The 17,390-nt window shown below is 34.8% G+C and overlaps 1 protein-coding gene across 4 annotated transcripts; it reads left to right on the forward strand.

Moving 5' to 3' along the window:
* The first annotated feature begins 8,797 nt into the window (after window positions 1-8,797).
* LOC107639234 (uncharacterized) lies at window positions 8,798-13,630 on the forward strand. Of its 4 annotated transcripts, XR_002361007.2 has the most exons (7): window positions 8,830-9,301; window positions 9,761-9,940; window positions 10,993-11,119; window positions 11,434-11,547; window positions 12,454-12,630; window positions 13,168-13,303; window positions 13,545-13,630. XR_002361007.2 is itself a non-coding variant. In XM_016342711.3 (5 exons), the coding sequence occupies exons 1-5, from the start codon at window positions 9,005-9,007 to the stop codon at window positions 12,567-12,569; spliced, it is 834 nt and encodes a 277-aa protein (XP_016198197.1). In that variant the 5' UTR covers window positions 8,798-9,004; the 3' UTR covers window positions 12,570-12,911. The 4 variants fall into 4 exon arrangements, 1 of the variants encoding a protein (XP_016198197.1); XR_002361004.2 differs by lacking the exon at window positions 13,545-13,630 and having other exon boundaries at window positions 13,063-13,493; XR_001620037.3 differs by lacking the exon at window positions 13,545-13,630 and having other exon boundaries at window positions 13,168-13,493.
* The last annotated feature ends 3,760 nt before the right edge of the window (window positions 13,631-17,390 follow it).

A 17,390-nucleotide genomic window follows, 5' to 3' on the forward strand; every position in this document is an offset into this window, starting at 1 on the left:
CCGTTCTCTAAATGAACACTACGCTCTCCTGGAAGCTGCAACTCTGCTCAATTTAGCTGATTCCAAGCCCATCAACACACAAAAGCAAGCAGAGCCCAAATTGACATCACTCAAAGGCACAAGGATCATCTAGAATAGGATTTTTGCATTTAATTGTAATCTGTCTTCAATTTGAATTTCATTTGTAATTTAGGAATGCCTATAAAAAGGCTTTAGTTCTGTTAGAAAAAAAGGAGCTTGTTTAGGCTGCAGTAGTAGTAGGCAGCAGTAGGAGTAGGAGTAGGAGTAGAATAGAAGGCTCTCTTTGATACACTTTTATTTTTCTGCACTCTCTACATTTCAGAACTCAATTCAGCTTTATGCAATTTCCATTTCTTATACTTCTCTGCTACAATTTCCTTTTTTGCAATTTTACTTTCTATAACTTTACATTTGAGTCTGTTGTGATCTGAATTTACTTTTCATGCAATTTAATTCTTCTGCAATTGTTCTAAGTTCTGATTTACTGCTTTCTTTAAATTTCCTGCACCCAATTCCCTTTACATTTGATGCAATTTACTTTTCTTGCTCTTTAAGTTTTTGCTAATTTATCTTATGCACTTTATCTTCTCTGCAATTTACAATCTGTTATCAAATTTTCATTCAATTCATCAATGTCTGCTTGACTAAACTGACCACTCACTAAAGTTACTTGATCCATCAATCCCTGTGGGATCGACCTCACTCTTGTGAGTTATTATTACTTGATGCGACCCGGCACACTTGCCGGTGAGTTTGTGTGGAAATCTAATTTTCACCCATCAAGTGAGCTAAGGGTCCTTTCCTTGTTGGAACCACAACTATGACAATTATGATGGATTAATCTCACTTGATCAACCCTCACATCGGAAGGTAAGTTAAATGAGCATAAGTGTTCCCAACCCACAAATCCTAAATTGCTTGCTAATTGGCTTAGCAACAAATTAGCGTTAGTGGGAATAAAAATAATTAACAATCCAAGAATTGAAACTAAATATTGGATATTCCAACTCTAGAAACCCAATTGCTCACTTTACCTAAGTAAAGAACCAAAAATTTAGCCTAAAACCATATTTGACATTTTGTCAAACACATGGTGGGTAAAAACCTTAAACATAGAGAAAATGAGAAAAGGCTTGAAACTAAAAGTAACAATTGATCTCAATCAACAAAAATAACACAAGAAAGCATGAAACAAACATCAAACATCAAATTCATCAACAAGAAATTAAAATTGCAATAAAGAAGCAAAATTGAACCATAACTTGAATTATAAGAAAGAGTAATGACAATGTAACTATAAAGAGTAATAACAAGAAAATACTTACAATGAAAGCTAGCAAAATCCAAGATAAAAAATGAAAATGACACTTGAATGTAAAACCCTAATATAAACTCTAATAGAGATGATGAAAAACTTAAAGAAAAACTAACTAAAACTTCCTACCACTACTCCTAAAACTATACTAATGATATGCTATATTATGTGATGAGCGGATAATTTATACGCTTTTTGGCATTGTTTTTACATAGTTTTTAATATGTTTTAGTTACTTTTTAGTATATTTTTATAGTTTTTATGTAAAGTTCATATTTCTGGATTCTACTATGAGTTTGTGTATTTTTCTGAAATTTCAGATATTTTCTAGATGAAATTGAGGGATCTAAGCAAAAGTCTGATTCAGAGGCTGAGAAAGGACTGCAGATGCTGTTGGATTCGGACCTTCCTGCACTCAAAGTGGATTTTCTAGAGTTGTAGAAGCCCAATTGGCACACTTGCAATTGCGTTGAAAAGTAGACATCTTGGGCTTTCCAGCAATGTATAATAGTTCATACTTTGCTCGAGATTTGATGGCCCAAACTGGCGTTAAACGACAGCGAGAGACCCTTTTCTGGCATAAAACGCCGAAACTGGCACCAGAACTGGAGTTAAACGCCCAAACTGGCATCCAAGCTGGTGTTTAACTCTAGAAAAGGCCTATGTACATGCAAATCTCAATGTTTAGCCCAAGCACACAACAAGTGGGCTCCAGAAGTGGATTTCTGCACTATCTGCACTTAGTTACTCAATTTCTGTAATCCTTAGTAACTAGTTTAGTATAAATACTAGTCTTTCCTATTGTATTCAGACCTTTATCATCTTTTATCAACTTCATGCTTGGCTGGCCTCACGGTCATGCCTAGGCTATTTTATCTTATGTATTTTCCAATGCTGGAGTTTCTACACCTCATAGATTAAGGTGCGGAGCTCTGCTGTTCTTCATGAATTAACGCAAGTACTATTGTTTCTCTTTCAATTCACACTTACTTCTTCTCCAAGATATACTCTCGTACTTAATTCAGTTAAGTCAGAATGAAGGGGTGACCCATGACAATCACCCACTATCTTCGTTACTCGCTTAGCCAAGATCCGCGTGCCTGACAACCACAAGCGGTCTACATGATGTTCAACGTAGTCATTGGACGACAGCCGGAGTATAGTTTCTTGGGTCTCTGATCCATAGATTTGACTTCCCTCTCCTGATAATAGAGCATTCAAATTCGTGAGATTAGAACCTTCGTGGTAGAGGCTAGAACCAATTGGCAGCATTCTTGAGATCCGGAAAGTCTAAACCTTGTCTGTGGTATTCCGAGTAGGATCTGGGACGGGATGACTGTGACGAGCTTCAAACTCACGAATGTTGGGTGCAGTAACAGTGTGCAAAAGGATAGAGAGATCCAATTCCGACACAAGTGAGAACGACAGATGATTAGCCGTGCGGTAGCTATGCCTGGTATTTTTCATCCGAGATGAGAGATCCGACAGTTGATTAGCCGTACAGAAACCGTACCTGGACCATTTTCACTGAGAGAACGGATGGTACCCATTGACAACGGTGATCCACCAATATACAGCTTGCCATGGAAGGGAGCACGCATGATTGGATGAAGACAATACGAAAGCAGAGGTTCAGAAGCAACAAAGCATCTCCAAACGATTATCTGAAATTCCCACCAATGAATTACATAAGTATCTTTATTTTAATTTACGTTTTTATTTATCTTTCAATTATCAAAACTCATAACCAATTGAATCCGCCTGACTAAGATTTACAGGATAACCATAGCTTGCTTCAAGCCGGTAATCTCTGTAGGATCGACCCTTACTCGCGTAAGATTTTATTACTTGGACGACCCAGTGCACTTGCTGGTTAGTTGTACCGGAGTTGTGAAAAGTGTGATCACAATTTCGTGCACCATTATGTCCCCCATTTTTCCTCCAATATGAGCTAGAAGACTTCAGAAATGGGCCTCCAAAGCCTCCAAATCGCGAGTCACGTGCCATTTTAATGAAGTCATGTGCAGACACCTGTGCGTCCGCACACCTTGCGAGAAATCTAGTCCTGTGCGTACGCACAAGTAGCCGTGCGTGCGCATACTATGCGATACTTGAATGGACGCGCGACGCGCTCGAAGCAATCCACGCGGTCTGATTGGGCAGCTGTGCGTACGCACAGGCAGCCGTGCGCACGCACACGTCTCTGAGCTCATCTCCTTTGATTCTTCATGTTTCCTCCACTTTGCATGCTCTTCTTCCATTTTCTCCAACCCATTTCTACCTTATATACCTGGAATCACTCACAAACAACATCAAAGTATCGAATGGAAGGCAAACAGAATAAAATAGATTAAATTAAGCACAAAAGAGCACATTTTTATAATCAAGCGCAATTTGAAAGGAAAGTTCAAAAGCATGCTATTCAAGGGAATAAGTGCAAGTTTATATGATGAAAATCTATCCAATTCTAACCAAAAATCATCATCAAATATGGATTCATCAATAAGCATTCCCTTTATTTTGGGAGTTTGTTGGGATTCACATTCTAGACGCGGTTGAGGTTTTAAGGAGCAGTTTGACCTGCCTTGAGCGAGTAGGGCTTTCGCCCTTGAAAAGTCGGTGTCCGATCTCTTAGAAGAGGTCAGGCTTACCCTGAGGTCCACCTTTATTGGTGGGCCTTTTAGCGTCATTGGCCCTGGCTTTCATTCATTGGGCCAAGGTATAAACAGGTCCCAATTGAGCATATCTCGTTTACAATGCAAACGATTTGACTATGAACTGCAAATGAGAGATGCTCTATTACTTAATACGTGTGTACCCATGATCACAGATGTATGTATCTTATTTTATTTACAATGTAAACGAATTACACTGTTAATGAGATAAGTATAGGATACAAAAACGCAAATTGTATCCAAAAACGTAAAAAATAATTCATCGGATCTGATCGAATTGGATATGGCCAAAATCTCAATCTTCACATTAAACTCATTGAATCAAAATTAGATCAAATATTTCACATTTTTTCTGAATCGAATATCGAATATATCCACAAAATAGAAAAATAAATTAAAAAATCTTATTTCTATTAAAAAAAAGTCAATAAAACTCTTTTTTACTCTAATAAAATCTCTTTTTTCATTTTTTGAAATATATTTACTCATAAAATATTATTAAATTATTTTTTAAATAACAAAAATTAAAATATAAAACATATATGAATAATAATTCTTAATTGAAATAAAATTTAAAAACAAAATTTTATTTATTATTTAATGTGGATTGATATTTGTAAATCTGATCCAAGTAAAATATAGATAAGATTCAATTTGTTCCAATCATCTTAAAAATCAAATTATATTTATTACTTGCTGATCAAAATATTAAAAAGGAAAAAAAAGTAAAATTTAATTTATTTAATATTTATTAATTATTATAATAATTAATAAATATTAACACACTGTTTGGTTCAATAGAAAACAGAAAGAAAAAAAATGCAATAAAGAAAAATGGAGAGAAAACTTCATTTTCCGTTGTTTGGATGTGAATGGAAACTGGAAGGAAAGTGAAAATAGTGGCATGGGACCCACATCCAACTTTTCCTTCCAAAATTGCGAAAAAAACTAATGACAACTCTACAATGAAAGTAAAATGACAAATTTACCCATGTTGTTAACACCGAAGAAAAATTCCTAATGTAAGCTATCTGTCTCTGAAACTTGGAGAGACTTCTCTTCTCCACCGCATCTTTATCGTTGTGCTCGACAGTACTACCGCGGCTTCATTTTCGTTGTCCACAAGCCACGACAGTTTCGTCATCATCGTGACAGCTCTTTCTCCTCTTCATCTTTGCAAATTCAAGCCAACGGTGAGTTCTTTTTCGTTCGATTTTGTACTTTTTCCAAAAACAAACTGGGAAAATAATCATACACATAGTATGTGCTCTTTTTTTTTTCAACTGAGATCATCTTGCTTTGGTTTCTTGTTGTTGTTCCTCAAATCCACTGTTTTGTGTATGCTTGCTTGCTAGGGTTCGGCCTGTGAAATCTGGATACTCCATATAGTTTGACAGTAGAAGGTGCCTGCTACGTAGTGTTTGACTTGTGTGTGTTGGTGATCCCCGTTTGGGTATTGTTGCTCTATTCAAAAGCTGAATTAATATATATGATATTGTGAATTATTTTCTTTATTGATTTCTGCTTGTTTGATTTCGTAATTTTATTTTTTATTTTTTCTCCTCTTTTTAATTGATTTAATTTCTTCATTACCTACTTCATTTGCAACCAAGTGTAGTGATTAACTGAATCAATATTATAGTTATAGTTTATTCAAAAGTCCAACTACATGGGAGTACATATCACCCTTTATCTTTAGAAATTGTTTGTAAATTGCTATTTATTATTTGAGTTTTTAGTTTTGTTTTATGTTAAAAAATTTTAAATTGAAACGAGGCAAATGAAATAATTAATGAATTATAGGTAAATAATTAAAAGTTAAAAATGTGTTACTAAAAACATTTATTGTTTGGAAGTATGTTCATTTTTTCAACTGGTTAGATCTTATGATGCACAGATACTGACACGGACACGAGACACGACACGACACAGGACACGCTGATACGCGAATTTTAAAATATTACAAGACACGGAAACACGTATACATATAAAATATAAAGTATTTTTTAGATAAATCGTAATGATATTTTGATATTTTATTAATATTAAAATATAAATTAAATTTTTTAATTATTTTTAATGTCTTATTTTAATTATATCAAGTTTTTAAAATATTTTTTGTTTTAATAAATAATAATATATACTATATCTAAATTTATTTTAAGAATATATATTAAGAATAAGACTGGACACGATGGCACGTGATGGTATTTAGGTGTGTCCAGACGTGTCTGTAGAAGAATTTTTTATTTTTTTATTAAGACACGGTTGGACACAGCAGATACGTGTGTCGGACGAGTGTCGGTGAGTGTCGTGTCCGAAATGTGTCCGACACGCGGACACGACAACTCAGTGAAGTGTCCGTGCTTCGTAGATTAGATCTTATCTTCAGTTGCTATGATTGTTTTATTTTATATTTTTGTATTAAAATAACATGAAAAAAAGCAACCATTACTATAGGTACAAAATATTTGGACATTCCTCTTTTTACATCTTTGATAGAATTTAAAGAAAATTAATGGACATAAAGCATATCACATACATATGCTGAAACCTTATATTTTTTTTGAATGTCATCATGAGTATTTTAGTTCATCTCTCTTTTTATGATGAAATTCAAATTATACAAAAGTTCTTTAAATTAAATGGCTTTTCTTATTTGTCTCTGGCTAGAATGTGTTATTAATTGTCCATGGTTTAGTTGTTATTAATTTCTAAATAGCTAAGCAAAATAGTGTGCTTGTTTTATTGGTGCACTTACAAAGTGTTTGTTCAACGTATCTTGAACCCATTCTTTCAGAAATTATACTAAATCTTGTAATTGAGAGACAATTTTCGGTTGTCGAAAAGCAAGCCTCATTAATTAAAAGACAAGTTGCAATTGCTAAAAAAGGGTTGGCTATTATGCAACAAAGTAGGCCTCGCCTTTATAGCGAATCAGATGTATGTGATATGTTGACTGAATTGGGACTGATAGGTTCAATTCGGATGCAGTGTTATCAGTTTTTATGTGAAAATGAGTAGAAAAAGCGCCAAATTTTTGGGATCCCACATAAAATGCGATTGGATGCTCTTTTTGATTTCATGACAGCTGTTGATGTTCGCTTAGGAGATATGGCACTTTCATAAAACATTAACCATTACAGGTATAACTTTTATACGCACTTAATTTCTGATTAATTTGAGGTTATTGCTTTCATTAATTGATTACGGATACTATGGGTATATCTTCATGTATTTAAAAAAGATATCATTTTCTGTTTTATTTATGTTAACCATGGTTGGAAATCACTTTATGTATATATATTTTGAGATTGATTGGTTGTTTAAATAAAAAGACATCGATAAAATAGATTATCATGATCAACTCTGATCTTTGAATTAATTTGTCTTTGTTGTATATGTTCGTGCAGGAATCATAACTTAAAAATGTTTGGGAACAAGAAGTACACTGCTTAGTACAAGTAAAAATCGATCATGTGTTAATATTTTTGACTCGGAGAAACTTTATTTTTTTGAAGTAGATGGTACAGATGACTCAAGCTATGTAGAATTGATTTTTTGGAAGTAGGCGATGTCACTGACCATGAAGAATTACCCTTTTGAAAAGTGTTGTCTGATGATAAAATAGTACTCTCTAAGGTAGCGTTTGGTAGAGAGACAGAGACTGAAAGACTGAGACTGAGAGACAAAGACTAAGAGACAGAGACTGAAATAAATTTTAGTATTCTGTTTGGTGCAAAGTGAGAGACAGAAATTGAAACAAGAATAAAACTCTAATTTAATTTGCACAAAGAGTAAAATTGGAATTAATTAATTGAAATGAGGGTATTTTAGGTATAAAATGTTATTCAAATTTTAGTCTCCGTTTCTAAAAATTTCAGTCCCTTGTATCCCTACTTTTTGGAGGTACTGAAATATTGAAATTTTAGAGACAGAGACAGAAATTTTAGTACCAGTCTCTGAACCAACAAACATGATACTGTGTCTCAGTCTCCCAGTCTCTGTCCCAGTACCTCAAAACAAACGCTACCTAAGAGTTCTTTTGGTTATTACTGTTTTGGTGTTTTGTTATATATTTATAAAAATTGTATTTAATTTTTGGTCGCACATACTTGAAAAGAAATGCTACTAACTTTTGATAATATTTTATTTTGTAAATACAATTTAGTGAAACTTCTTTTTTAAATATGCTTAAGGAGATTAATGATGTAAAGTATGAGTAGTTTTTATTATTCTTTTACGAGATTATTTATTTATATATTTTTAAAAAGAATAATATATTTTTTTATTTATGACATTAAAAGATGATAGAAAAAAATAAATTCATAAAAAAATTCAAAAAATATTATTTTTAATAAAAAATACGTTAAAATTTTGAAATATAATTTGGATAATTTTTTTATTAGAAAAATAATTTAAATACATTGGTATATTATAATTTATATATAATATAAAGAAGGGTATTAATGTAATTTTACTTGGTTATGATTTTCTCTCTTCTTATTTTTTCTTTCATGAGTTTCATTCAAATAAAAGAAAAATTTTTTTTATTTTCTTTTCATCCATTTTTTCTTTATCCAAACAACATAAAAAAAATCAATTTTTTCTTTTATTTTTTTTCTTTCATTTTCTTTTTTCTTATTTTTCATCTTTTATCCCAACAAAGTGTAAAGGAGATAAATTTTAACTATTTTTTTGAATTTATTTTAATTGTCAAATATTTTCTTAGATAAATAATGCGGATCTGCAAATAAATATTGCTGGAGTGCTTTTTTTCGGTTTTAATACTCCTAATATTGAAGTCACCAAAAAAAAAATACTCCTAATATTGTAGAAGAGTCTGGAAACTCAACCAGAGACCAACGGAAAAAAAACGTCAGAACTCACAAGTCACAACAAACCGACTAATCTTAGCCCCTCACCCCACTTCTTTCCGTTCGGTGTTAGTTATCATCGAAACAGTCCCAATCACACTGAACCTTGAGAGAAAATGTTGGTGGTGATAGAGCAGCAAGAGACAGAGGATCGAAACGCCAATCCCTCCAACGCGGTTGCGGGTAACGACGCTTCTGACGGTTTTGAAACGGCCAGCGACACCGACCTTGGCAGTGACAACGGAGGCGATGACGTCGGAGCTAGCAGCTATGATCAACGGCAGCAGCAACATCAACAGCAGCAGCTGAAGACAGAGCTTTCCGAGCTGGAGCCGGAGCCGGAGCCTGAGCAGAGTGTTTCTCCAAGTAATAGTTACTCTGGGGATCTCTTGATCAATGAGGAGTTGGAGAAGGTTCAGTTTCGAAATTTTAGGGTTTTGATAATTTTCCGTTTAATTGGGTATCTTCTTTTATTGTGATCATGTTCTTTGGTAGTAATTACTTTTTTTAGTTTCATTTTCTAGTGTTTTTTATTCTTTAAAATGGTTTATAATAAAAAATTTCGTTTTATTTTAATGGAATGGTTTGATGCTATTAGGTTGCATAATAATACCAGGGTTTGAGCAGTAGTGTTTTATAAACTGCACTAGAAATTGAACATGTGAAATCTTATGGTCAATTGGCTAAGCAGACTAATTGTCTTCAGACTACGATTATAAAGTCGTTGAATCAAAATATTTTTTTAACTACATGATCTGTTATCTACATAATGGTCCTGGTCTAAATTGGACCATTTGATGTGGTATTTAAAACATGCATATTCATTTTAAGGTTAAGAATACACAAAATAGTGCTGATGCCACATGCTGCAGAAAGCATTGGTTCAAGCAAATGAAGCAAAGGCAGAAGGGAACAAGCTTTTTGTGGATGGGAAGTATGAGGAAGCATTATCCCAGTATGAACTTGCTCTACAAGTTGCACCTGACATGTCTTCATTGGTTGAAATACGCTCGATATGCCATGCAAACCGTGCTGTGTGCTTTCAGAAACTGGTATGGTGTTCTTTCTTGCTGTTAATGAGAATAGCATTTGGCAGCACCTTCCGCTATCAATTATTATATCCTGTTCAAGTAAATCAGATGGACTATTTATCTCTATCTTTATTTTTTATTTTTTATTTTTTAAGAAGCTTGATAACTTATGTCTAGTGGTCTATGTGATTTGCCTACTAATTTGGAAGTGTATGATTAGGTATTTTTCTTAAGGTTATTATTTGGGCAGTTAAATTGTCATTACTTTTGAATTTAAAAGTTCTATCATACAGAAAGAGGGAATGTGTAATTCTGTAAAATAAAAAAAAAAAAAACTCTATCTGCATGCAATAAAGTAGCATTCCTTCAACTGCATAAAAAGGCGCAAGACAGAAAGGAGAAGCTTAAGCTTAATCCTCTCTTGTTACAGGGGTAAATTGGCAAATTTAATGATGTGGAGATTATAACCCAACCATAATTTCTTTGACATGTTCTAAATATAATTAAGGATTGTGTAAAGGTAATAGTGAAAACAGAAAAGGAAAATTGGATACAATTTATTGTTTCAACTATTTCTTCAACAAAATTGTTTCGACTATTTATTTAACAAAATTGTGCACTCAACCAAACAAACCCTATAGTATTTTAATTATTTATGGATGTGCATTGGTTTGGTTCGTGGTAAGACTTGCGAATTTGAGGCATTACTAATTAAATATAATCTAGTTTAGCATATACATATTTATTACTTCCATAATGTAATTAGTTTGAACAAAACATGAACCCAACTTGCTTAATTAAGAGGCCTGCTTAAAGTAAAAATATAATATGGGAGCTCACAAACTAGATACCTCATGAATCCATCCGAGGGGCCATTTTTGGCAAACTAGACCCTTTTAAGTGTGGTTCTACTCTTTCGTACCTCTTTTTTGATTTTCAAATCATATCTTTTGAAGTCATTTTAATCATAGATAAAGCTGGTATGGAATCTTGCATCATATTTGCCCTTTTATATTTGAAATTGTTTGAGTCAAGAATCTAATTTCCTTTAACTTATGCCAAACATATCCCAGGGAAAATATGACAACACAGTTAAAGAATGCACAAAAGCACTAGATCTGAATCCAGTGTACATTAAAGCTTTAGTAAGAAGAGGAGAAGCTCATGAAAAGCTTGAACATTTTGAAGAAGCCATTATTGGTAAGTTCAGATCTTATATTAGGGGTTATTATACTTTAAGCAGGAATTGAACTTTATTCTCTTTTTCACAGTAAGGGGGTAAGTGTAGTTTCTCAAACTGGAAAGGTGCCACTATTATGTGGTATTTGCCAACCTAGGGAAAGCCAGTATGAGTATCATTATGCATTCCTTATTGTTGGATCTTAATGAAGAAGTACATGTTTTGCATACTGATGCCATTCAGATTTTTTTTTCCCTTTTTGCATCATTGAGTTCATTCATACCATCATTTTTTCACTTCACTAATTTTAGTTATTTTTTTCAAATATCGACAGATATGAAAAAGATCTTAGAAATTGATCCCTCAAATGATCAAGCTAGGAAGGCCATCAGGCGACTTGAGCCGCTTGCTGCAGAAAAGCGGGAAATCATGAAGGAAGAGATGATTGGCAAGTTTCTGTTATCATCTTTATCTTGGATTTCAATTATAGTTGCTATTGTATTATGTACTTTGCGCAGAATAGTGCATGGGCATGCTTTCCTTACATTACCTTGGTCCTTCATGCATACATTTATAATTTGTTACCCAAATATGACGATCTTTTCTTTATTTCTTCTTGCTGCTGCAAAACTACCATCAATGACGGAAAAACATCCTGTCTTGGTTTCTGTGTATTTATTGGCACATTCATCTAGCTTTTTCGTCCATCCTTAAGATTTATTTGCACTCTTGTGGTTGAAATTTGCCAAGTCCATATGTTTGTTTAGTCAGATGAAACCCTTTTTGGAAGAAATTATTTTATCAAAGGAATTTATGGATGCCTTATTATGATATTTCTAAGCATAGGATACCTAGGTGATAGAAAGATATACTATTATTTTTAAGCGATGTATGCAACTTTGCGTTTTCAGAGATTGCATTTTATCTTGTAGATATAGATTTTGTTTCTTGAGAGGTTAGACTAGTATGCTCTGTGTTATTTGTGATGGGCATAGAGTTGGAATTTGTTAATTGGGATTTGGGAATCTTGTAGATTGAGGAGAAACTTTAGGATTGTCTAGTTATATAAATTATCTTTTATCTTGAATCGCAGTCTTTGGTGCTTGATTTATTTAATGCTCAAACAAAACCTTTTTGGATTCCAGGCAGAGCTGCTGGCTGCACTTGCATGTTAAGCCTATTATCTTCCTGGTTGTCTTTCATGTTAAACCTATTATCTGCTTCTTTACCTCTTGGTAGAGGCTGCAGAGTCTCATCTTCAGTTGCGAATATTTTCTATGTACTTACATTAAATAATCCTGTATGATTTGCTATTTTCATTTTACGTGCACTGAAAAACTGTTTCTTCATGCAGCAAAACTAAAAGAAATGGGAAATTCTGTCCTGGGCCGTTTTGGGATGAGTGTCGATAACTTCAAAGCAGTTAAAGATCCAAACACTGGTTCCTATTCTATCTCATTCCAGCGTTAAGTGTGGCAGAGCAAAGTCATAATAGCATTAAGCAAGAAAGATGCAGTCCATAATAATGCAGGTTTGAGGCTTCATTCTGCATGCAGGACATTAGGAAAAGTTGAATGTTCTTAAAGGAGTTTAGATCATCTAAAGTGAAAGTTTGTAAGGTGGAAAAAATGAGAGGTTAATCATTTTTGGATCATTTGAACTCATTTTCAATGGGAGTTATTGATGGAAGGGTGATTATGACTAACTTCTTACTTTCACACTTTACAAAAAGTATGTGAAATATCATCTGTAAGAGCATTTGATGATTGATTTTGATTCATCCTTAAGGGACATTGATAATGAATAAATTTGTGATAATCAATTGTGATTTTTAATCTGTATTCGGATTTCAAAACACATGAAGATTGTTACGATTTGGAAAATTGAACACATCATGTGATTCCTGTTACATCGCCCCTTTTTCACTCATCTAATAAATTTTCATCTCCTACTTTTATTTCAGTGGTGCTAAGCATTTAAGCAATGTCCGCGTTCTGGCTAGTCAAGTACTTCATGTCCTAGCTAGAAGATGATGGAACTAATTCATTGTGACATTGTTTTTTCTTAGGCACCTTGGAATTCGTGATTATTTAAGTAGTGAGGAAGTTGAACATTGCTAGAATCATGAGTAAGTGCAAACATAACCGTTCATGATGGCAATATCTAAGTGTTTTGGGTTTGTCCGCTGCTGCTTTCCGTCACAGGTTCGTTCATTGTGTTGTGTTAGTCATTACTGTTAGATGTGAGTAAGTGCAAACATAACCACTTGTTCATGATTACTGATTAACAAGTGGTTGTTTGCTTCTTTTACAACAGCCCTTAATTAATGCAGATAATATAAATTGAGTCTTTGAATTATACGTATATAGTTTATGCTGATGTCATATCATTTGATAATACCTGAGTTGCTGTCATATTGACTAAATGAAAAATGAAAATTTTCAGGGAAGAAAACAGGAGAGAGAAAGAAAATATTTGAAGGGGTCTCTCCTTATTGTTCTCGATATCCCAAAATAAAGAAAAAAGAAAAATCAAATCAAATAAAATTAACATCTGAAATATGATTCATTATTCGGAAGAATGGAATCATTTTTTTCCAGGACAGTTAATTTCCCCTAAAAAAGCCAATTCCTCAAAACCCTCACAGTTCACAACCTTGAGAACCCTCATTCTATACAAGGGAGCCTACAAATGGAGAGATAAATCAAGCTCTTGATATTTCTCTGCACAATTGGTCCTTGTCTCAAGGTTTTGAGTGTCACTCTTCAGTAATGATATTTGTTGAGATGTGTTAATGATATTTGTTGAGATGTGTCAACACTGTTGAAGCCACTGCTTCCAAGGCGGCTTTGCCAATCACCGAAACTTCTCTCATCAATACACTTAACCGGTAAGGAAACACACCATTATCTCCAGCAAATTCATGTGCGCCATTTGATCTAAATCCTTCTGAAATATGGCGGCTTGGGAAATATGCGAGATTCGTTGCATGGCCAGTGATGAACGCTGAAGGGAAAACCTTAGGAGGGGTCGACAGCGAAGAAGCAAATAGAAGATACGAGTACTCAGCAGAAGCCCTCTCAGTGTCTTTTCTTGGTTCTTCTCTCTTTTCTGTGAGCATTTTGGTGCCCCCTAAAGCTTGAGAACTGTAGAAAGTTCTTGTGCAGTATAGCCATCGAAGAACTTTTGATATTGTGGCATCGTCGTCTTCTTCTTCTGCTTGGCTTTCCTCGACTTTCACAACTGTTTCCTCAACGACTTCCATCTCTATATTCTGAGACAAAAAATGCAACTAAAGAAAAGACAGAAGAGAAAATGCAGATTATAATTTGTATATTATTGAAAAGAAGGGAACAGGAAACTGCTGTCAAGATTAAACTTGATAGTTTACCTGAGAAATGTGAAACGGGTAGCTTAATTAACTGAGACAGAAGAAAGAATAAAAGTGGGAGAAAGTGATATGAGAGTAGGAGTTTGAACTGATAAAAAAATTGAATGAAGAGTCCAGAGAATTGCTCTCAGAATTGGAAAGAGGGAGAAGAGAATGACGAAGGTGGAGAACTAAGAAATACTTCCTCTGAACTTTGTTGTCATTTTACTTGCTCTAAATTATTAAGCTTAAAATTCAGAGAAATCATTCACCAAAAAATCAAAAGCAATCTAAAATCAATATTATTAAACAATGCTTAATTAATTAAGAGAGAATAGTAGAATTGTATATTTAGGGTATAATTAATCATTTAACGATAAATATTACATAAAAAAAAATAAAAATGATATATTTGTTCGTGCTAGAAATGAGTTCATGAACTGGAGGGTAAAGACTGGAGATTCCAACTTCGGCGCGTGCAGAACCAGCTGGGTGGGCAACCTGCAAGACACTCCGATATTAAAGTCAGTAGTATATTAGATAGTAAGAAGCTTTTTCGTATGCTCACCTGTTGGTTTCTTTTCACTTTTAACTTTGTCCGGTCGGGTCGTCGTTTTTCCGGCATCTAGCGCTCTTTTGTCGCATCATTATTGTCAAGATTTGAGGGTTACAGGCTTTGATAGTGCAGCCGCTATAGTAGTCTTGTCGTTATCTCGTAATGTCAGTTATGACTTAATTGTTTTATCCGTTACGGTCCCATTTGTCTAAAACAGTGTCCCAACTCGGATTCCTGGACCTGGGCCTTTTGGTCGGGGGCATCCGAGTTCAGAAAATCGGACCTTCCTCTAGATTGGGATTTTGAAGGGTTCATTAAACGAAATTGAACAATTTCTTTTAATTTCAAGGTAGTTATGCTTTCATTGTTCTACGAATCGTCAGTCCCACTCTCAAATTTTCTCTCAGCAATAAATGCAACATTAGTTTGAAATTAAACAACCCTTTATTTTCACTTTTCCTTTCACTTGTTCATTCTCATTTTCCAAAACTTCTCCAAGAGCGGACAGTTGCTCCTTCTCAGTGAAATTCTCTCGTCTGGTCTCCCTTCTCCGTCGCCTTCTTTGCTGCCATCACTTCTTCCACCAGCGCTCATAACACCTTCGTTCAAGGTTAGTGGGATTTTTTTTTCTCTTTCTATTCCTACGTGTTTGCTTTGCAGTTTTTTTCCCTTGTAAACTTTTGCACATTATCCATGTTTGTTGGTGCTGCTTGAAGTTTCCCTCACATTGTCCCTTCGTTTATTTCTTTTGATTATGCTCAATGTAGCTAGGGCACCACTGTTTTGAGTTTTCTCTCAAATAATCGATGATTTTTGCTTGCCCCCATTTTCCAGAATTTTGTGTTTTCAAGGCTTGTTTTGTATCTTACTTAAGTGACCCATAGATTTTGTAGCTCTAGAACCTTTTGCTCTTTGGTAACATAGTGGTGGTGACGTAGTGGTGGCGCCCTTGCAGGTGATGGCTAGGAAAAAGGTTATCGCGACTCGAGAGTGTGGTGTCTAACGACCCAATTTTCAATATGGCATGCTCATATCGAAATATCGAGTGTTACCAACTTGAAACTACACTAACACTATTATTAATAATATCTAGCCTGTAATCGGGTTAACGGAACTCTATTTTTATGAAGAACGTTCCTTAAAGAAAAATTCGCAAACAAGAAGAAATACGAGATTACGCAAACTAAGAAGATAAACAGATACATACAGAAATAAGATAATATACTATAATATATATACATATACAACACCCAAAAGATGAAAAGTTATTTACTTCCTCATAATTATGTACATATATACAACTCAAAACATCTTCGGGGTCTGGCCCATATAGGAAGCCCTTAATCTGACGCTCAGACTAGCCTAGTCTTATAACCTGATCTCTCGAAAAATAAAAGTGAAAGTCTAAGACAAAAGAAATGCTAAACCAGAGAGCTGCCCAAAAGAAGGTGCTGATGTCGCTACCTAATCACTATCAAAAGTCACGTTCACGATCTCTATATCAATCTTAGGATCCTCATCGTTCTCAGAAGTCAGATCCACAATCTCTATCTCGTCGGCGTCCTCGTCGTTAGAAATAATGATGACCTCAGGTGTATTCTAGGGGCTACCATCACTGCTACCTCCTACTGAAGCTGTACCACTAGGAAAAATCTGCTCAATAGCTGAAGGCTGACCAGACACAGTGACTGAAGTCCCAATAGGCTCTATGGTGAAAGAGTCAGAGGAGTGAGTAGATAGAGACTCCATCTACATATCTGAACCTAGTGGAGAAAACTCAGGGATTGGGTCATCGATGACAGGGCCAGGCTCAGGCACCGCCTGACCATCCTGCTATGTTGGAACAGGCCCTCCATGCATGAAATCAAAAGGATGGTAGACAGAATCGGAATGTAACTAAGATAGCGGAAAGGCATATGGTGCATCAGGATCAAAGAAGGGTGAAGCTAACAAGTGGTGAAAGGGATGATCTCTAACTATGTATATACGAACTTGAGGCTCCAAGGCCACCACATAGAAGCTGTGAAAGATAGGATCCTTGTACACATAAGACTGCTCGAGCTCATAGAAAATGACACCCAGCTCCATCTGAAGGGGGAGGAAGATAGGGGGTAAGAACTGGAGAGTTCTTAGTAGGGTTGGGGTGAAACAAGTTATGTTGTTCTTTATAAATTGACCATGTGTCCCAGATCAATCAGACCACATCAAAGGAACATAGGAAAAACAACAATCAAGAGCAAACAATACATAACATACAACCATAAGAACACATTTAAAACACACATAAGAAATATGCACAAACAAGTATGATGCATGTCTAGCCCTAGTGCAGGTAATGAGCTCATCCGTCGGTTTTCGACCCGCG

This window comes from Arachis ipaensis, chromosome B4 (genome assembly GCF_059453495.1).
Source record: "Arachis ipaensis isolate K30076 ecotype BB chromosome B4, ASM5945349v1, whole genome shotgun sequence".
Taxonomy (NCBI): domain Eukaryota; kingdom Viridiplantae; phylum Streptophyta; class Magnoliopsida; order Fabales; family Fabaceae; genus Arachis; species Arachis ipaensis.